Source organism: Gymnoscopelus microlampas, assembly GCF_963454915.1.
Source record: "Gymnoscopelus microlampas genome assembly, chromosome: 9".
NCBI lineage: Eukaryota > Metazoa > Chordata > Actinopteri > Myctophiformes > Myctophidae > Gymnoscopelus > Gymnoscopelus microlampas.
Genome location: NC_139946.1, coordinates 25,711,336 through 25,732,965, shown reverse-complemented (window position 1 = coordinate 25,732,965; position 21,630 = coordinate 25,711,336). Strand labels below are relative to the sequence as shown.

At 42.8% G+C, this 21,630-nt stretch overlaps 3 protein-coding genes across 10 annotated transcripts in view; 1 reads left to right on the top strand and 2 right to left on the bottom strand.

The window, feature by feature from the left end:
* The window catches only part of clocka (clock circadian regulator a), a 50,192-nt gene extending 41,429 nt beyond the window's left edge, over positions 1-8,763 (top strand). For all 5 annotated transcript variants that reach the window (XM_084066338.1, XM_084066339.1, XM_084066340.1 and 2 more), the window contains 4 exons: positions 1,591-1,809; positions 2,154-2,335; positions 3,427-3,706; positions 4,595-8,763. In XM_084066338.1, coding sequence (XP_083922464.1) covers positions 1,591-1,809; positions 2,154-2,335; positions 3,427-3,706; positions 4,595-4,912 — 999 coding nt within the window. In that variant the 3' untranslated portion in view covers positions 4,913-8,763. The remainder of the gene's footprint in view (positions 1-1,590; positions 1,810-2,153; positions 2,336-3,426; positions 3,707-4,594) is intronic.
* A 2,755-nt stretch (positions 8,764-11,518) lies between these two features.
* tmem165 (transmembrane protein 165) lies at positions 11,519-17,281 on the bottom strand. 4 transcript variants are annotated; one of them, XR_014601425.1, is made up of 7 exons: positions 16,882-17,281; positions 14,903-15,128; positions 13,875-14,050; positions 13,191-13,373; positions 12,926-13,031; positions 12,541-12,798; positions 11,519-12,494 (listed from the first exon to the last, which is right to left on the bottom strand). XR_014601425.1 is itself a non-coding variant. In XM_084066443.1 (6 exons), the coding sequence occupies exons 1-6, from the start codon at positions 17,044-17,046 to the stop codon at positions 12,722-12,724; spliced, it is 933 nt and encodes a 310-aa protein (XP_083922569.1). In that variant the 5' UTR covers positions 17,047-17,281; the 3' UTR covers positions 11,519-12,721. The 4 variants fall into 4 exon arrangements, 1 of the variants encoding a protein (XP_083922569.1); XR_014601426.1 differs by having other exon boundaries at positions 12,545-12,798; XR_014601427.1 differs by having other exon boundaries at positions 11,519-12,482; positions 12,553-12,798.
* Positions 17,282-18,449: 1,168 nt separating this feature from the next.
* On the bottom strand, positions 18,450-21,318 carry srd5a3 (steroid 5 alpha-reductase 3). Its single transcript, XM_084066931.1, has 5 exons — positions 21,095-21,318; positions 20,747-20,883; positions 20,137-20,328; positions 19,613-19,741; positions 18,450-19,040 (listed from the first exon to the last, which is right to left on the bottom strand). The coding sequence occupies exons 1-5, from the start codon at positions 21,304-21,306 to the stop codon at positions 18,781-18,783; spliced, it is 930 nt and encodes a 309-aa protein (XP_083923057.1). The 5' UTR covers positions 21,307-21,318; the 3' UTR covers positions 18,450-18,780.
* Between the last annotated feature and the right edge of the window lie 312 nt (positions 21,319-21,630).

The following is a 21,630-nucleotide window of genomic DNA, read 5'->3' as shown; positions in this document are numbered from 1 at the left end:
AGCTAGTTCCACTATTTTAGAAACATTTAGAGTTAACATTTATAAGTTAATGTGGTTAAGTCTGTCTGTCGGTTTCAAAAATATTTAACCAATGAAAAGTATTAAGAAAAGCTTGTGCAGTGCAGCTTGTGAAAAGTCATGGTTTGGGACATACAAGGTTTTTGACATGGAAGAAAGACCTGACAAATAAATACATAAGAGCCGGTGCCTTACATGCTAAACAGCATTAACTACAGGAGCACTTCACCAATTTTCAACCTTATCTTCATATTATGGCACCATTTCTGTCTTGTCGCTCTGTGTTTCAATTCAGAAACCTGCCTACTACTGACATGATATTACACTTACTGCAGTGTATGTACAGAATCTATACTGAATGGTACAGTATGCTGAATATTGCTATAATGAATAATGCAATAGGCCCCAGTGAACACTGCACTCAGCACTCATTTCTTGTGTGGCATTGTGAACTTTTTTACACTCTGAATCCCTCCCCAGGCAGATGACTTAAGTGTTATCCTATCCTGTCATTTGTGAAAAGGCCAAATGTAACTTTATGGTGTGTGTGTGTGTGTGTGTGTGTGTGTGTGTGTGTGTGTGTGTGTGTGTGTGTGTGTGTGTGTGTGTGTGTGTGTGTGTGTGTGTGTGTGTGTGTGTGTGTGTGTGTGTGTGTGTGTGTGTGTGTGTGTGTGTGTGTGTGTGAGTGTGTGTGTGAGAGAGCATGATTTCATTGCTGCTGTCTGTGGTTACTGTATGTATTGTGTTTGTCTGCCCTGGAGGTAGGAACAGCCTCACTGTTAGAGCTAGACCAATATATCTGTCTCGCCCATATGTATATCAGCCATCGGCATCGACAATTATGTATAAGATTAAAAAAAAAAAAAGAGTACCAGATCTTCAAGATCACAACACTTTTGTGAGCTTTTAGATCACCTATTTTATAAAATATTGAATAGGGCATATGTGTTTAATAAAAATAAAGTTTGTGTGTAAAGTTTACTTGTTCATTGTAAAGGTCATTTCAGACGGGAAGCGGCCGACGCGCCTATGTAATTCATTTTCATGAGAGGCGGTTGATTATTTGGGACGCGTGGAGAAGTTGAGGGGTGGTGAGGCAGGCGGGCGCGGTCCCGTGAAATTCTCGCACTCGTGCTCGTTTGTGCACACGCGCGTGGGCGGCAAGAGCTGGATTGTGGTGAGCTTTTCTTTTCCCCGCACCGCGCGGATAAAAACTACAATGATCGGAGGGCGATCACCGCTGATCCGAGTGGTAACGCCCGCGTGGACCGCTTCCCGTCTGTAACGACCTTACAAATTAAGTTAAATATTGTTCTCATATATTGAAGTTTAATACAGTATATACTTAATTAAAACATTTTGTCTATCAAAAAGTTATTTGCTTATTTTTTGTAAATAATAACATTAGACAATCAAATTATTTTTAGACTAAATATCCAGCAAAACATCGGTAATCAGTGGTCTCTAGGACTCTAGGACTCACCAAAAAGATGGCATCAGCCTTGAAATGAAAAAAATTGAGAAGCACAAGTCTCCTCACCGTGTGTGCGTTGTTGTTTTTGTTGTTGTCAGATGTTCCTGCAGCCTGGATCTGGAGGTCTGACTCTGGGCTCGGTGCAGATGGCCCAGGGGAGCGCTGTGGTGCAGCAGCAGCAGCCTGGGCAGCAGCAGGGGGCTACGCTCACCATGCAGGGCCAGGTGGTCTCTGCTGGAGCTCTGCAGAGCAGCTTACAGCAACAACACGTTGTCCAACAGCAACAAGCCCAGACCCAGCAGCAGACCCTGTCACAGGTCAGAACAACACCACTGCACTGCAGCACTGCAACGCAACGCAACGCTTTTTAGTCTTCAATTCTTTTAATATAAACAGAAAAAAGCTGACAAATTGTCTTAGTGGGGTTCTCTCTTCTGATTGGATGAAATTGGTATCCCAGACTAAAAATGTATTTTCTGTGTACTAAAGAGCTGGAGAGACCCCTGTTACTGAAAAAACACTCTATAGCAATGATTACTATCGGAACATACATACAGCGTTAACTTTTTATAGGGACGCTAGGGTTCCAAGTGGCTAACTCTCATCCTCTGATGCGTGCGACATTGACTTTGTTTCCTGGTTGTGTGTGCGGTTTTCTCAGCGGTCGCCTCTCACACTGCAGCCTCAACAGAACGTGTTGCCCGCCTCCCTCTACAACACCATGATGATCTCCCAGCAGAGTCCGGCTAACGTGGTCCAGATTGCCACCAGTCTTGCCCAGAATAACAGCCCCAACGCTCCCACCGTGGCTACATTTGCCCAGGACCGCTCTGGTCAAATCAGGTATGCATCAGCACCCACACGCTCAGGGCGGCCCGCGGTTTATTTTTAGGTCTTAGGTTTTATTTAAAGGGTAAGACCACTTTGGTAGAGGTTTGGGTTGTGTAGTTACCTTGCCATGATGTAACTCCAAAGGTGGGCAAGAAATAAATAAAAAATCCTCCATTGATTAGAATTTGATAATTCAAAATATGCTCCTCCTTGATTGTACGGTGAAACAGCTCTCAAAGTCACTCTTTTAGCACATAAATGAACCCAAACAAAGCTGATTCAGACAATATAGAACATCACCAAACCCAGTACTGTTTGTTTTTTTAATAAAAATGTCAACTTCCTGTTGATTTTACTATTTGAAGATCTGGATCCGGATCCGCCGATCCAGTCCGGGTTTTCTACAGGAAGTTGACATTTTTATTAAAAAAAAACAGTACTGGGTTTGGTGATGTCCTATATTGTCTGAATCAACTTTGTTTGCGTTCGTTTTTGTGCTAAAAGAGTGACTTTGAGAGCCGTTTTACCGTACAATCGAAGTCAATGAGGAGCATATTTTGAATTATCAATTTCTAATCAATGGAGCAATTATTTTTTATTTCTTGCCCACCTTTGGAGTTACATCATGGCAAGGTAACTACACAACCCAAACCTCTACCAAAGTGGTCTTGCCCTTTAAGAGGCCGATTCTACAAATGCCTTCTAAATCAGTAGTTCTCAAACTATTTCGTAATTCTACATTTTTTTTTCTTTCAAGATTTCTCAAAAAATTGCATATTTATATATCTGTATATGTATATCTGCTATTTTAAATAGCCAACGCTGAAATCTGAAAAGACACAGATGCTTTCCCTTAATGGGTTAATTCTATTCTACTTTGAAGTAGCATTACCTCTCCTTTGGCTGTCATCAGTCTCCCAAAAAATACACACAACCCAGAATGTAGTTTTCCCTCCTCTATCCCAACTGGAGAATGACTTCAGCCAGACATTCCTCATGCGCTGGCTGGCACAGCACCCGAACGAAGTCTGGAGAGAAAAGTCTGTTTAGTGGGGCGACCTGACCACGCTGTCCCCATTCTTGTCTCTCCCTGCCCGGCCCAGGTTTCCTGCCGCTCAACAGCTGCTCACCAAGGTGGTGACGGGTCCCATGGCGTGCGGGGCGGTCATGGTGCCCACCACCATGTTCACCATGGGCCAATTGGGCCAGGTGATGACGGCCTTCGCTCCGCAGCAGGGCCAGCCCCAGACCATCAGCATCTCCCAGCAGCCCCCGCAGCAGCAGCAGACGCAGCAGCAGCAGGACCAGGCAGGGCAGACGCAGGTCACAACGCTGCAGCCGGGACAGGCCCAGCTCGCCCAGCCGCAGGCCCAGTTCCTCCAGGTCAGTGCTTCTCAAACTTTTTCATGCCCAGCACCCCCAAATATGACGGGTATTTTAGCCGCAGACCCCCAAAAGATGTTTTGATCAGCGACCCCCATAAGAGAAGTCTTGTGTTGTTAAAGGTTTTCAGACAAAGATTTTCTAGATTTTTCATAGTTTCGTAAAGATTTTGCCAACATTTTCAAAAATAGCTAATTTACAAGCTCACAGCACGCCACTATGCGAGATAAATGCCAATTTATGAATAGCCGAAGTATGGCAAACTAACAAGCAAAAAGAGTGCGTGGCCCCCTGTTGTTGCTGCTTGGTTACACAGATTTTTATGCTACAGTATGTTAACTCATTTTGCTGGGGGGCCCCTTGGAACCTCCCAAGGACCACTGGGGGTCACCGGACCCCACTTTGAGAACGACTGCTCCAGGTAACGGGACAAAGCTCACATCACTTTGTCACATCACAGGTTTACAGGTGTAAAAGGTTATTTATCGTACAAGCACCCTACGTTTGCAGTTTCAAGAAAAGGGTAAAGAATTGAGAAAGAAAGAAACAATGGGGGGGAGTCAGATATGTGAAATGTTCCTAAGAGCAATGTCAAATATTACAGTGAAAGTAGAGAAACACTGCAGCAGGTATAGTAGCAACGGAATAAAATCATTGTCTCTTGTGCAGGTGAGACATCATTTAGCAGCAAATATCAAACAATATCAGGTGGCAGCGGAATGCAACCTCATACATGTAGACACACACACACACACACACACACACACACACACACACACACACACACACACACACACACACACACACACACACACACACACACACAATGTTAAGGTATTGCACTATACATTATGTGAATTAATTCATTTTTATGAATGAATGCTCCAGGCTCCTCGGCTGCTCCATGGAAACCAGTCCACACAGCTGATCCTGCAGGCGGCCTTCCCGTTGCAACAGCAGGGCACGTTCACTGCCACGTCGCAACAGCAGCTGCAACAGCAACAACAGCAGCTTCAGCAGCAGCAGCAGCTGCAACAGCAGCTACAGCAGCAACAACAGCAACTACAGCAGCAGCAGCTGCAACAACAACAACAACAGCAACAACAACAACAACAACAACAACAACAACAGCAACATCAGCAACAGCAACTGCAGCAGCAGGCCTCTCACAGGCCGGACGAGCGATCAGTCACGCAGCCACAGTAAAAGCTGTCATCGAGCCAAACCCAGGCGCCGGGCACGTTTTTTGTTTTGTTTGTTTATTCGTTTTTTACGATGGGAGGCGACTCATTCGGAGTTGTGCTGAAAGCACAGTACTGAGACCCGCGTTTGGAGAAACGCTGGGCGTCTGTCCGCCCATACCGCCCCCGCCTACCCCGATCTTTTGCACTTAACTCCATTTGAGTACAGTGCGCCTTCAGTGTGTCTCGGAGTGGCTCCGGCTCGCCACCCCGGCTCCAGAACCTGCCGGGCCAAAGGCGACACCTACTCTCTCCGAGATGACGGGGGGTTGGTGGCATGATACCCAGTGCCAGGCTGAGCTCATCGCCCTCCCTCCCCCACCCATTGGCCCTTGACAGTGTGAGTGTGTGCGTGGCGTGGACGCTCTGGTCAAGCCTCAACAGGAATAATTTATGCAGAGCTGTCCAGTAAACACGCACCGGAGCTTTCTGTCCACGCTTCAAAGAAGTCCCTTCGAACCAGCAGACGGCATGCTTTCTGGGTTTTTTATGTTATATCTCCCACATTTTTTTATTTTGTTTTCCCCCTTCTTTTTCATGTCAAAGTAATTATGGGTCAGAAAATATTTTTAAGATTGTCATGTAGATTCAACTTTTAACTGTACAGAACATTTACGTGTAAGATAATGTGTAAATATATGGAGAAAAAGAAAGAGAAACTAATATTTTATATGATGCATGAACAGAAAATAAGTGTAGTCTGTTATTTGTAGCTTTGAAAATGCTTCTTTTTTTTCTAGTGCTCAGAGAAAAAAAGAAAGAAGCTAACATGCTCCATTGCTGATGTTCTCTGACGGATTTCCTGTTTTCTCTGAGGGGATGTGTTATGCCTGATTTATACTTGGTTGCGCATCGTGTTGTGCGCCGAAGAATAGCCAATCTACAAGCTCACAACGTGTCAACACCGTGCCACACCGTGGCGCGATGTGAGCTTGTAGATGCAATTTGTTGATGCCTACACCGGAACGCAACTAAGTAAATCAGGCTTTAAATGTTTGCATAGCAGACGATGCCAATGCTGCTGGTTGTGTCACAGTTTGTTTAATCCTCACAAACATCCATGTATCCAACCCCCCCCCCCCCCACCCAACACATACACATACACAAACGTTAAAAGCACTTTGAGACGCTTTTGGAATCTCGCTAAGCTTTACGCTGCAAAACAGGCCGAGGAGTTTAACTCGCCGTTCAAGTCGGTAATTGAATCTGTCACTGATTCAGTTAATGAAGTGAATCCAGTCTGCCGGGGTAGGTGTGTATCCCGTGAAAACATTGCCAATTTAAACTTTGCATTTTTTTTTATGCCTAATTTTTCCTCGTAATATTGACTTAACTAATTGCTCTTCAATTCTTCTCTTTGATTTTCTTACCCATATAATGCATGAACATCAGCACAGTACCTTTTTCAAGAGCTTTAGTTGTATTAGTGTTTTGATATACCCAGGCCCAGAGGTGTTGTTAGTGCTTATACCTCATTACAAAGATACCACAATATGGCTTTGAGATGTGGTATGGAGATAGCAGCCAAATCAGCATTTAAAAAAAATCTATCACAGGATAGGTTAGGCTACATAAATGTTGATGTCATCAGTAACTTTTTGAACCACCTGGAGTCAAACCTTTACTTTAAGGTAGTGGAGTACTTGCTTAAAAAAACTTTTCAAAATGACAAATTTCACTGGGCACTTTTCACTACATTTCAAAGACAAATATTGTACTTTTGACTTCCATTACATTTCTAGGAAGGGAAAAAGGACATTAGTACATTTTCTTTGTACTGTACTGGGGGCGGCAGTGGCTCAGGGGTAGAGTGGCCGGGTAGAGTGAACTGGAAACCGCAAGGTTCCCAGTTCGATCCCGGGCTGGGGTGCTCCCCCAGAGTCAGTGTCGAAGTGTCCTTGAGCAAGACGCTGAACCCCTAATTGCTCCCGATGAGCAGGTTGGTGCCTTGCATGGTTTCCTCCGCCGTCGGTGTATGAATGTGTGTGTGAATGGGTGAATGTAATGCACAATCTATGTAAAGCGCTTTGGATAAAAGCGCTATACAAATGCACCATTTACCATTTACCGTAATATCAATGCATTGCTGTTTTGACACTTCGACATTTTCAACAACCAAAAAATATTGATATAGCAGATGTACAAGCTCACAACACGTAACATCGCGATTCGTTGTGAGCTTGAAAATCTACTTTCTTTCCTATATTTGAAATGGGGCTTATGGCTTAAAGTGGCTCATTTATAATGTCCTTTTTCCCTTCCTAGAAATGTAATGGGAGTCAAAAGTACAATATTTGTCTTTGAAATGTAGTGAAAAGTGTTCAAAAATACAAATACTCAAGTAAAGTACATAAAATGTACTTACTTGATAAGTACGTTTACACTAGTCGAGTAAATGTACTTCTTTACTGTCCACCACTGTCAGTGTCACAGACCTGTAACAGTAAGTGTATATCCCACCCACCCTCTGAGGGGAAATGGGTAAAAGCAGATAGCCCTTCCCATGAGGTGGCTGTGATCTCCTACCTATCAGGTTGTATTTATTCTCTTGACAATTTGCTGCAGGGACAGACTGCTCAGTTTACATATCTGTTCAGACTGTTCCTCTTAACTAAGTAACATAAAGCCATTGAAGACATTCTAAATTTATCCCCCTCAATTGTTGCTTCCTCCTTTGGCATACTGACTGAACCCCCTGGGGTATCGTACACGCACGCATGCACTCACACATGCACAGCACACACATACATGTTTGTATTACTATACTTGTGGAGACATCCACCTTTTAGAATCGCAATTTTATGAACGTCATTTTTAAAGGATTTAGCCATTTCTACCCCTAATAGGTGAGCTTGTAGATCAGCTATTTTCAGTGCATGACACCGGCCCTAAGTATAAATCAGGCTAATTATAAACCAACCCCTAAATCTAACATCATTGTAACCAAAAATAACTAATAATTATGAGTACCAAGACAATTGTCCCCTCAAATTCTACTATACTTTGGGGGACATACAGTTTGGACCTCAAGTATAGTATTAAGTACACACACACACACACACACACACACACACACACACACACACACACACACACACACACACACACACACACACACACACACACACACACACACACACACACACACACACACACCTCGCCTCTTACCAGGTCTTAGTATCAATCTGGGACTGAGTCTGTCAGGGAAGAAATATTCTCCCATGTATTCAACAACGGCGGCCGCATCTGGCTCTGCATAACATACCCACAAGCCCAGGGGAAGGCTAACTTTGCGTTTATGTATGGGTTTTGATTAGGTGTTTTTGCCTGTATTAAAGTTTGCCTTGGTGGAGGATGGAATGGTGTGCTGAGATGTCATGGAGTTTTCCATGGGAGTTTATTGCAGCTGTCGTATGCATTATGTGTACATTATGTGTACTCCCCCTTTTCAATTCTGTAAGGGCTACCACTTGGTTGGCAAGTAGCTTGCCTCATAACGCAAGTGTTTCTGGGGGAACAAGACGCTTGTGTTTCTTTTCTTAATTTACGTGGAACATTGTTCTCTGTGGAATGGCACTTTATATATTGGAGAATGTTCAATTTAGTGCAAAGGTCACGGTTTACAGGTTAAGCCAGATTTCAGCTCCGCTGCGCGCACGCCAGAAATAGGCGACCGGCAAGCTCACAACGCGCCACATTCGCGACACTGTCATACGCAACTTCTCATTCTCACCAGATTCATTTGGATGTTTTTGACAATCATTTCAGAGCGTGTCTGGTTTTGTATTTGAATAATAATAGCACCCGGCCCGTTCACATCGTTATTGGTCTCTCTTTATGATGGAAATGGTTTGCATGTTGCTTTGTGTTTGGAGTTTTGTGGTGGGAAGTCGTTGGTTGTGCTGTGTAGTCCTGTTCAAGTGGAATGTTGTAACTTCTCTTTGGAGCTGCTTTCAGCCCGCCATCGGCCAACAGGGCTTTAGCCGATCAGTGTCAAAATGTTGCATTGTGTCGTAGCGAAGCCACCTCATTCATTCATTTATTGTTCACGTTTCAACTAAATCAGTGGTTCTCAAACTTATTATTTTATTTCAAGGACACCCCATAGCAACTCTGAGAGTACGGGTCCATTTGGTTCCATTTTGTACCCTTTCAGAGTTACAGACCTGTAAGGATACATTTGGAACCCCCTCAAGGAACCCCAAGGGTCTGTGGACCACACTTTGAGAACCACTGAACTAAGCAAATCATCATAATAAACCAACTTCAATAACCAACCTCACAAACAAATGGTGCCTCCTGCTGGGCTGTTGGCTGGCTGTGTTGCATTGGCTGCATATTGTTAGATCTCACAATATGGACCTTTTTAGTCAGTAAACAGCCATTCATTTCAAATGTACTGTGGTGCTATAATGCATATCAGTACTAACTAATGTCACAGCACCCCTTTTTGTACATTAGTTAGTTACAGAAATATAACCTTGAGTGATCATAGATGATCACTGTTCTGAACAGCATACTCTGGACTGGGCTAGGTAGTGCAATACCTGAATGAATGTAATTAAATATCATTATAGTACTTATAGCATGGGAGAGATGTACAGCGACAGAGGCGTTTGCACAATGTATTATCTATTAAATATAACCATAAAGCATAGACATAGCTTATTTTTCTATGGCCAAAATAGACCTCAGCTATAGATAAAACTATGACGTCAAACACTGTAATTGCGCTGCAGTATACGCCGTGCAAACACACAAAGACCATGATGTTCCAATAATGTGTTTTCCAGTGAAGGATTTTAAACAAACTGTGACATACACACATGATGACTGTTGAATTCATTTGCCCAAAAAAACAACAAGAGTTGGTTTCTTCTCACCTTCCTGGTTATTGCAAAAGACACACTCATTTCAAACTGGTCTCTAAATATTTAAAAAATATTTCTATTTTCAAACTGATGAATTATAATTCTTCACTCCCAATTTAAATTATTTTCATTTGTGGAAGGATATTGATTGATGGATATACTTTTGTCCAAAAAGACCACACAATGTTAATTTTATTGTTTACCCAGTAGGGAAGAAGAAGGAACAAAAAGTCTTAAAATGAAAAGTGTCAATCTTGGATTTCAAAAAATGTATTGGGATTTTCCAACTCTGTAAGAAAAAAATAAGATGCAGGAGTAATGATTAATTTATACACTGTTGTAGGCTACGACAGTGTCCCTCGCTGAAATGAGCAGATCTACCATCTCACAACGTCTTGCATCATGAAGCTTGTGAGCTTGTAGATCTACTGTTTTTGGTGAGGCAGACCGTCGTACGACTGAGTATAAATCGGATTTTAAAGATGAGGGAAAATGTTTTGTATCCAAAGAGGAGGATGGTTTATGGCTCTTGTTTTGGATCGCCCTACAGTATGTGTTTGGAACGCCCTACAGTATGTGTGAGGAGACTTATGTTCAATGTTCTTGTAGTTCTGATGTACACACTAGAAACTCTGAATGTCTATCGGTGTTCTCTCGTCTCTCCATCATTTAACCTTTTTGTGTGGCGTTCTCGTTTGGCTCATGAAATCGACCAGCACAGTGCACGGCGCAGATAAAGAATCTGGAACACCTAATCTAACTAATTATAAAAAAGTAATCTGTAATTCAATAATGTAATCTGTTAAAATATTTTGGGCATGTTCATAGGTGAAGTGTTAGTCATTTAGCTGATCTACAAGCTGGTGCTTGCAGATCTGTCATTTTCGATCATTTGCTAAATTGAAACAGTAATTGATAGAAAGAAAATAATCTATAGTTTGCAGCCCTACCTAAAATCTGAAATCTGAAATTAAGACTAGCAAATGTTGACACAGGCGGGCTGTGATTTCACCAGCCCTCTGCTGCCACCCGCTGTTCACCTGTAGGACATGCACTGTGACTAAATTGTGAGGGTTTGTAGGTATTAAGTTGTGTAGCCAGAATAACTCTGGTACCAGTCACACGAATCACACCGAGAACAAACATTCCATTTGTAGCCATGTCATATATACCCCCCTGGTGTGGAATGGATCATCAAATCTAAGTGAACCATGCACTGTTGGAATTTGACAAACAAAAGTACGAACACCCCCCGGCAATTGTTGCACTGTACTGCTTATTTCAATAGCCAGACCACCATTCTTAAATGAAAACATAATGGATCCTTTTAAAGCAAATGTATTGGACATTTGCTCCCCTTACTCAAATTTGAAAATAATACTTAAGTATGAAAACATAATCTCTGTTCTGTTTATTTTGTCAGCCACAATGAAGACTTGACTTTAAGAGTGACTCATCACTATGTATGACTGTCTATGTAGAAAAGAGCCCTATTGCGATCTGATATTTTTTGTGCACCACATCAAGTAGTTCACCCAAAAAAACTTATTTTCCATCAATTACACACATGAAGCCTTTTGTTTGTCGCATTCCTAAGCCAAGATGCACGTCATAATGTGTGTAATTAATAGAAAGTGTTGGGTGAACTACTCTGGGTGAACTATTGATGGAGTTGAACAATGATTGTCTTGGATGCAGTCGACACGAGACAGGTGTTTATTGAGCAACATAGTGTCAGGCATTGGATCAATCAACTGTACATCCGTATCACAGAATTCAGACATGTTTCACAGCTGGGCACAACCTATCAAATATTGACAGTGTAGCATCACCCTGCACATTTAAAAATATCCCCCACTCATACCTTGTCTACAGTACAAAGAAAAACGAAAGAAAAACAAATGAAACTCATCTCTGTGCTCCAAAGTTGTAAATAAATACAAATCACTTTTAGAGAAAGGTGAGACTAAGCAGTCTCATCAGGGACTCATTTTTAAAAGGCCATCCTTGTGTCGGCAGTGAAGTACGATTATGAATATAAAATAAATCAAATACATTTTTCACTGCTAAACATAAAAAAGAAAAATACTTAAGAATTTGTGGAAGGAGGTCTGCTGCTGCCAGTTAGGCCAGACTATGAACACCACTGAAGCACCATTTTGGGTACACGACTGGCATTTACGGATTTACATTCATCTAATCTAATAAATATAAAGGGTGGGAACGTAGGACCACTTATTAGAGTTTTTAAAGCCACAGTGGCTACAAGTGCCATACCCTTTACCAAAAATGAGGTTAATTTAATGGTGGTCAGCGAGAGAGAACAGGTTGTAATGCATAACTATTCTAATCTTCGACCGTTTATAATGTTTGGAAGAGATAGTCGATCAACATTATCTTCCTTCTCTGTGATCTTTAGCAGCTCCCAGTCCCCCCACCCTCTGCTTCAATAAGCCTACAGTCACCTGACCGCTCTTGGACTTGTGCTGAAGGGGCGAATGAACGTAGTCGGCTTGTATCAAGAGCATAAACGAGGCTTTGGAAAACAAAAACTAAACTGACCCAATAAACAATATGCAAACAATATTGTTTTTAGTGTGAGGGAGGCATATCAGCTTCTGTCAAGGACAGAAAGAAATGTAAAGTTGAAGGGCCGCAGACACACTAGTCTTCTCTCTCCTCGTACACACACACGTACACACACACACACACACACACACACACACACACACACACACACTCCTCTCTCTCGCCGTACACACACACACACACACACACACCCTTATGAGTGCAGCTCTCATCCACACACCACGCACACAGAGTCAAGAGTACAGCCTCTTTACAGAAACAGAGTTGCGCTTTACAATTATGTACAAATGAGCCTGAAAGTCTTTTTTGCTTGATCAAAATCCAGCGTCCGGCTTGATGAAAAGGGCAGAGAAGGCAAAGGCCAGGAATACGATCCCTCCAATGATTGTAACTGAGGAGACAGAGACAAAAAAAATCATTTCCACAAGTACAACTAGCATTGTAACTGAATGAACCACTTCCAAGCGTTTTTGCTGCATAACTCAAGCCATAAAATCCATGAATCATCACTATCTTACCAGTCCTGACGGAGATCTTCTGGGCAATCATTCTTCCTCCAATCACAGCCAGTCCTGTGCACAAACAGTGTCCAAGCGTACCTCCCACTGCCACTCCAAAAGGATCCTGGGAAGACATTATTTATTTAGTCAGAGAAAGCTTTTCCATTAACCCCTTTCAACCTGGCGTCCCTGTTTTGGGCATGTCAGTATTGGCTTTATAGGGCTTAGTGGCTGTGAGATTAAAACGACATGGAGCCCGACAGAGGTCAGACTGTTGACTGACCTCTCTGGCGCCCAGGATGATGGTGGTGAGCTGCGACCGGTCGCCCCACTCTGCCATGAAGGTGAGGGTGAGCGCCTGGAGGAAGATGGGTGAGATGAAGCTGTGCCACTTTCGCTGAGATTGGGTGGTCCCTGTGCCGGCTTCCACGTCCGCTGTCCCGTTGGCCAGCTTAGTCCGCTGGTACTGTGGCAGTCAAAAAGATGAGACACAGCAATTTCTATCAAACCAGTGTGAAACTTAAGAATCTCTCTGTGTTTATCGTTGCTGTCGGGCAGAAACCTTGTATGTATGTCGTGCAAAAGAAGCAAAAACAGCCGATCTAGACGCTCACATCGCAACACATTGTGAGCTTGTTTTTTTGCTACTTTTTAAAGATTTTGAAAGTGAAAGTTATGTCTGTCTGTGGGCTACATACATATTTAACCCATGAAAAGATATTTACAAGAGCTTGAGACTGAATAACCACATTGGATCCAATGTAAATGGACATTTTCCATTTCCTGAAAAGTAACAGTTTGGACATACAAGTTTTCCACCCGACAGCAACAATATGTATGTCTGTACCAAATGTTTGGTCATGGGTGGTATGGCATACTTTAAGGGTTTAAAAACACCCCCAAAAAACGAGCTAAGACACAGCTATGAATACCTCTAGGATGTCCCTGTGAGTACCAAACCGCATACCTCCTCATCCTTTTTCTTGATCTCCGCCTGCACCTCCTCCAGCTCCTCCTGCCCCTCGTCGGGACTCATCTTCAGGCCCTCCCTCAGCATCCGCACCCCGAAGATGGCAAACAGAGCCGTGGACACGTAGTAGGTGTAGATTCTGGGGATGATGGTGGTGGCATAGCCAAACAGCACTGAGAGGGGGAATCCAAACAAAACATGTAAAATATTAGAGGTAAGAGACAGAGGTAGTAATATTAAACACATAGACCCTAGCATCCCTACTCGCATGCCCATCTACAAGCTCACAATGACTTGCAGTGTGACGTTTGTAGTGATGTTAAACCACATGAACCCTTCTATCTCTATTCAGGACATGTAATAATAGAACATTCGCTATTTTCGACAAAGAGTTGGTGTACTATAGACTGAAAAAAAAAAGAGAGACACCATGAACCGGGCGCAGGGAGACATAGGGGTTTAAGTGGTTAATGATCTACAAGCTCACAAAGCGTTGTGAGCTTGTTGATAGGCTATTTTCGCCAAAGAGATTTGGTGTAGAGTTGCTGTATGTGGAAAATTGTTGGGTTCAGCACAGAAGAACTAACTTGTACCTAACCTCGCATCACCAGTCTTTCCACCTCGGAGGAAAGCCTGGTCTGCATTACTAAAGACCCATATGATCCGGTCTAGGCCACGCCTACTGAAAAAAAGAAAGAAAAAAGAATCCTCTTTCCGGATTCTGCCCATCCGGTTTTGCGGTTCCGGCGTGCCGCTTTGTTTTGGTTCCCCAATCCCTATTTAAATGGAATAGAATTTCCCCGTGGGATAATACAGACGCTAAATAGTCTCCGGATAGTGCACGCACATTTACATTTAAAAAATAAGCGAAACTATGCCGCATCAAGGATTTTATTAGGACGGACCTATTTTGGGGTGAGACGTCTTTCCGGTTCTGCCCATCCGGCCACTTTTTTTTTTTACTTGCGCTCCCGACCGGATCATATACCCGAAAAGGAATGCTGCCCAGGCTAACTTGTACCAACCTGAAAGGCAGGTCATGAGGCCCAATGCCAGCATGGCCCCTGCCAGCACGGTGAGCCGGTTGTACCGCATGGCCATGATGGCAGCGATGAAGAACGTCTTGTCTCCCAGCTCCGACACGATGATGACAGAGATGGCCGCCACGAAGGCGTGAATGAAGCCCATGTTCTGTTTGCCGGGGTCATCTTCACTAACCACCGGCCCTATGGGATGGGGACTCGGCACCTTCTGAAAAAAAGAAAGAAAGAAAAACAGTCCATTTAAACAGACATTTGTTATGGAAGACACCAGTCACACCACTAGTTTTCAACCTGTGGAATGATAAAATAACATGAATTCATTCCCAATCGATTGACTGATCATTACAATACACATGCTCTGAAAATGCACGTGGCCCAGCGGGCCCACCCAACTGGTCAGATGGGTGGGCTGCGAACGCTTTTGAGATTTTCGAGTGGGCCCTGATCCAGAAAAGGTTGAGAACCACAGGAATAGAACATAAAGTTTGCTTAAAAGTGAAGGTTCTTCAAGGATAGTGAACACAATTTAGGCATTCAGATCAGATGCTCTAGTCCAGAGTGCAAATTCGGAATAAGCTTTAAGCATGAACTCTAGTCAACACCAGGTACACAATTATAATTTAGGCATTAAGCAGACGCTCTTAATCCAGAGCTACATGCATGGAATTAGTAATCTAGGATTGTAGGTAAACCAAGACAATCACATAGAGTGCAGAGAGAATAGTGTAGTGCCTCAAAAGAGCTAGGATACCAACCGTAAACAAGCATCTGTAAACCTAGCATCTGTCTAAACAACATGCCATCTGAATCACATTCACATCACACAGATCAGTCAAGGCTGGGTTCAGTCAAATTGATTGAGGCAGGTGACATCACAAATGTCACCCTGACGTGTCCTTTTGACATGGACTTAGATGTTAGATTCAGGTAATAACTACTGATGTCTAGTCTTATTAGTAATAAGACTAGACATCAGACCCATGTTGTACTGTCTGCCCTGCCCAGGCTGCCCTAGCATGTGTCGCTAGCCTATCTGCAGCAGGCACGCATATAATTAATATACGACGATGTCACTTGCCGACAAAGAACCGATCACAAGCTACTAGCTAGACCTGTTCTTCTCCACACGCGACAGACACCGTCGCACGATTAAGTCTAGTTACAGTGAACCGTCATTGACCACTTGAACCTCCAGCATGGCAGCATCCCTCTTCTGTTGTGAGCTTGTAAATCGGCTATTTCTGGCCAACAGATGTGCTGTAGACTAGAGTGGGAGTGGGGGGAAGAGTGCACCAAGTACAGTTGCAACTCAGGTCCGTATAATGCTGTGTTTACACTGCCAGATACAAAGCACATTTGTAGCTTTGCATCTTTGTGGCTGAAGTTGTTTGTAGCTTTGTAGCACAAACACTGGATGTATCTTTTTATCTTCATGTCGCTGGCTTCTGTTGAAAAAGAATGGTAGCCTGTATCTTTTGTAGCTGCCGGTGTGAAAGGTGAACGCACGCAGCACTACTAAGGTTACGCATGCGATCGTGACTCCTACAGCAGTAGTTCGGTTCTGAACCTGTGGCTCGGGACCCCCAGGGGGTGGGGGTGGGGGTCAGGTAGGGGGAGGTCCCCAGATGACAATGAAGTGACAATTTCAGTAAAAAAAAAAAACATTACTGCATCCAAAGTAATCAACAAAAATATACTACAACAACGGGTCAAACATTGGCCAAATTGTCAAATAATAAGAAATATAAGAAAATAGCCTATCTACAAGCTCAGGCGTTGTGAGCTTGTAGATCAGATATACATTCAAACTAAATTGAATGTCTCAACTCCTACATATACAAGTGCTTGTCAGGGTGGGGGTCCCCAGTTCATTATTATATTGGGGGTCCCCAGATCAAATATGATTGTTTTGGGGGAGTCATCACGGCCTGAAAAGGTTGAGAACTAGTGTCGTACAGTACCTCCTGTTGGGGCTGCTCTGGGAGCGCCTTATTGCCGTGTTGTTCCTCGGGGATGGCAGAGACCAGTCCGGCTGACAGCAGCACCACGGCGGCCAGCAGCGGTAGCAGGACGCCGATCACACTCCTTCCATCCGCTCCTCTGCCGGACACCATGAGAGCAGGCATCTCTCAACAACAAAGCTGCTACACGGGGATCGACCACGACGCAACCCCCCCGCTTCTCTCACTAATTAAAGCGAATTACAGAGTTTGCGGTGTCAATTATCAGCTGTCTCTTGTGAATCATTTGACATCGTTTGCTAACTTCATGTTACTGAGGTAGATTTGTTGTTTATTTTGTTGTTTTATTTTCTCCAGAAGCTGCTCTTCAGCGATGCTTCTTCCCATGGAGCGGAACTAAAGGCAGAGGGAAAACTGCTAGTTGGACGGGGAGAGGAAAGCAGCCTCGTGATTGGAGCGTCGGAAGGGTGACGTGTACGTTGCGTTTTTGACGCAAGTGCTGTGTGTAACGTTAATTGGCTGAGCCCGCTGTCAATCTTGTGATGTCATGGAAAATGTGTTCAAGCTTGAGAGACTCTCAAAATAAAGGAAACTGTACGTAGGAACTGTACAGTCAGGCGTGGTTTATACTTCGTCGTACGACGGTGTCACACAGGCCGGCGAAAATAGCCTATATACAGACTCACAATGCGGGATTATTAGGATTTATTTATTCATTTTTAGCTATTATTTTGTAGAAAACTTTGACAAGTCTGACTAGTGTGCAAAGTCTGAAAAGGAAAACTTTGAGTGCATTAATTATTGATTTATTATCAGTACTATTAGATTGACTATTAGAATGAGTCTGAGTCTGAACAATACAGTAATGTAAACAATATTAGAACTCTATGGGAATGGGACAATAACCATACAATTACAAGTTTTTCTCATAGGTTTTTCCTGCGTTCACTGGGGGAATCGGTGTCAAATGTTGCCCTCTAGTGGTTGTACAGTCAAAGCTAACCTAGAATGAATTGAATTCATTCTGGGCTCATTATCAATCTCATGACAATGTATTTTGTATTTCTCAGTTGAAATAAATAGTATTTTTTAATCAGTTAGTGATGAGATGCTAGTTATAACCTTTCTTCCCCTTCTCATAGAAGTCTGCCTCCCAAATTCACATAATTCTGTCACTATCAATTTAACTGAACAGTCTGAAAATGAAATGCAGTATTTTGCTCTGTTTACTAAAACTGAATTGACTGAATGTATCTTCCTGGTGTCCTGGGATATCTTTTTCTGGGCACAATTGTACCAAAATGTACTGGTGGAGGTTGATAACCATCATTGCCACAAAAGGTGAGCCAACAAACAGCTGGCCCAAACAGAGAACCCAAAAACAGTGAAATAATAAATAAACAATTCAATGGTCAAGTTCCTCTTATGACAACGAAAAATACCTTATTAGGGGACACTGTAGTGGTTAATGGCTTAGCCACACTTAGCACACCTTGTTCAATTACCAGCTTTGTTGCAATCGGCCCGGTTGGGATCTGTTTGAGTCCAATTATCTGAAGACAAAACCATTTGAAAACAAAAAGCATTCATTTATTCAGAAAAGGGTCTCTACTGAGCATGCAGACTCAGCAATGCCCTGCCTCACGTTCATATGTTTATTTACACACATTCACATTCCAGCACAACCAGGCTTTTTCTCTCTTGACAGCTCTTAGCAAACGGATGACAAGCGGGCAAGGGCAAGGCATTCGTTGAGGACAGAAATAGTGTTATTTGTTCGTTGTTGTTTTTCTGCCACAAAAAAATATCCATATTGGTCCAGCAACCTTTCTGACATTTGGTTCACATTGTTCTTTTCCCATTTGGTTCACATTGATCTTTTCCCAATAAGGAATGCATCTACAATACAAAAGGTATAAATGCACGGCGGTGTCTTGGGTAGGATTCAAATTTGCTAATGTAAAACTCATGACAGAGCTGTGCGGCCAGGGCCTGGTTGAAGAGCACGTAGAGGACAACCAGCCACCAGGTGACAGACAGGCCTCCGGACACCAGGCTCAGTGACACGTAGACCAGCAGCTCTGCAAAGTAGTGGGGGCACGACACAAACTCGAACCCGCCTCCGCTTGGCATCCTGTGAGCCAGTGTCTCCACTGTTCCTGTTAAGAAAGAGCCACTACGTTTCATAACATCACTATTTGCAATGTCAGAACTAAAAAGAAAGAAAAAAGATACTGTATACAAAGAGTTTGTCCTGGTTTGGTCTCTCTATGTTCATGCCAAAAAAAAAGCAGAATCAGAATCAAAGAAATAAAACAGAAATCCAAGTCTAAGATAGAAAGAAAAACATGAATAGGAAGTCTGATGACTGGGTCATTATGTTAGTACACAGGCTTTGGTTGAAAGGCGTGCTGGAGAGTTTGCAGAATCATGTGGATATCAGCAGTGTTCAGAGTGCTTCCCTAACCATGAAATATTTCTAGAAACTGTGCTGAATCTGGCACAAAGATTCTAAACATTTATAGGATACAACACTTCCAGATGTAAATAGTAATAGTATTTACTTTGTTGTACGACCAAAATAATGATTTAAAAAATATTATATGTTTGGACATTTTTGGCTCTAATGACATACCAAAAATAGCTGGATGCCTTATTAGCCATTGGTGCATACTGGAAGAGCTGTGCCATTCAGCTACTAAAGCAGTGCAGTGAAGCTCTGTGGGTTTACCTGAGCTTCCTGTGCGAAGCCGGGCTAGTTGGACCAAAGAGCGGTGTTGCAGTAACGAGGCACCGATAAAAAACATGATTCCCCCAACATGAAGGCAACCCAACTGTGGGAGGGGGACCTCAGGAGCTCCTGAACAGGGAATAGAAGCATATTCACTATATTTGTCAGATATATGCACATGCATTGCTAGTGGATAGAATTGTTACAATATTAGGCTATTAATAATAATAATCTACATTGTCAGTATTTTCGATTAGATTTTATATATTCTTTTAATTTAAAACAACTCAAAAAAGTATCATGAGTTAAAATCTAGATCTGGATAGCACTTTAAAGCATTACTAAAACACTTATTTCCAAAGTAGTCCATGATGCAACCAAACAAAACATATCAATATTGTGAAGCACTTCCACCTATGTATGAAGTTGCGATACAAATAAAGTTGGTCACTAACTTTATACAGTATCGATCATGGAGAATCACCATATTCTACACTGAGAGATGAGTATGTTTTTGGTCTCACTTTGTCCAGCTCCCTGGTGATCTGAGCAGAGGGCCGTCAGCCCCAGTATGATGTAGTAGCCCAGACCGAACACATACTGGGCCACATGAATGACCCCGTCAGAGAACACACTCACACACACACACTCCAAGAGTCTCCTGACAGAGTGGAGCCACAGCAGCAGCTGCACGAGCAACGTAGACGCCTGTGGAACTAAAACACAACGACAATGTTCTACAAACAGAACAGAAACACAGTCACACTGTACACACATTAGATCAGTGGTTCTCAAACTGAGACTCAGGGGGTCCCCAGCAAAATAAGGAACAGTTTAGCCTCTTTAACCCTATTATATAATACTTGAGCTACTCAAAAATAGCTGCGCCTCACAATGCGACACATAATTGCAAGCTTGTAGATAGTACAATAGATTGTGGGAAGATGCGGAATAATTTTGAAAATTTTAACACAAATCTTATTTTATGGTGGTCCCTGGCACAACATCTTTTCAGATGTGGCCAAATACATATACATTTGGGGGTCCTTGACATGAAAATGTATGAGAACCACTGCATTAGATGCCACTAAATGATGAATTAAATTATGTAATGCTGTAATGTGTTGAACCTACCTTGACTTATTGTCCTCGGCACACCGGTCAAGAATCCCAGTATGTCAGTCAACCATACTGGGTAGGGATGGTTGACATACAGGACTATAAGGACACCATTCCACACAACAGACACTGCATAGAAGTGCCAGAACCATCTGATGGTTGACAACACAGAGAATTACACTTAAACCTTATTGTACTCAATCATGTCTGTGTTGTGTAATATATACATATATATAATAATATAACAGATGTGAGTACCTTTTCCACCACTACATGTCATTATAGGAGAAAATGTTGAAAATATTTTAAGAAAAACAATACTACATTAAAAACAGGGCTTAAAGTGATTACATTAAAAGTCACCTTTTGGGGACATCGAAGACATGCAGCCAGCTGTCCCGTTTGATCTGTTGCTTTGTTTTCCCGTATCGAATCAGATCCTCAAATAACAAATACACGCGCGATCTCTCCGCTCTTTTTGGCAGATGCAGCGAGAGTTTATGGACGCAAAATGCCAAGAGAAAGCATGCGGTTAAACATGACCAGACAGCATTAACCACACTGTAGCAACTCATGCTGACCGCCCCTTCTCATTGTTGTGTGCAGCGTGAAAAAGGGTCCCCGTTGTAAAATAGATAGAGACAACAGTTCCGGAGTTACAGTGGCTAAACGCCAGAACATAGACAGTCAAGGGGCTCGAAGAGAAGTGGCGGCACTGACTGCAGCCAGGCTGGACTCGTTGGAGTTACTTTATCCGTTACATTTTACACCAATAATAGGTGTATGTCAGAGGTGGAAAGACTGGTGACGCGAGGTTAGTATGTCATAATAACTTAACTTAACCTTCAACAGTGAATGGGCGTTTAGCTGTGACCAATAGGGTCATACTCATCACCATG

What these genes read in the sequence shown, in the direction of transcription:
- tmem165 (XM_084066443.1), bottom strand. Translation starts at nt 17,046, where the DNA reads ATGCCTGCTCTCATGGTGTCCGGCAGAGGAGCGGATGGAAGGAGTGTG. An exon ending in CAGAGCAGCCCCAACAGGAG is followed by an intron (nt 15,129 to 16,881) that starts GTACTGTACGAC and finishes TCTTTTTTTCAG; the next exon opens with AAGGTGCCGAGTCCCCATCC. An exon ending in TCAAGAAAAAGGATGAGGAG is followed by an intron (nt 13,374 to 13,874) that starts GTATGCGGTTTG and finishes TGACTGCCACAG; the next exon opens with TACCAGCGGACTAAGCTGGC.
- srd5a3 (XM_084066931.1), bottom strand. Translation starts at nt 21,306, where the DNA reads ATGAGTTGCTACAGTGTGGTTAATGCTGTCTGGTCATGTTTAACCGCA. An exon ending in GTCTTCGATGTCCCCAAAAG is followed by an intron (nt 20,884 to 21,094) that starts GTGACTTTTAAT and finishes GTCAACCATCAG; the next exon opens with ATGGTTCTGGCACTTCTATG. An exon ending in TCACCAGGGAGCTGGACAAA is followed by an intron (nt 19,742 to 20,136) that starts GTGAGACCAAAA and finishes TTCCCTGTTCAG; the next exon opens with GAGCTCCTGAGGTCCCCCTC.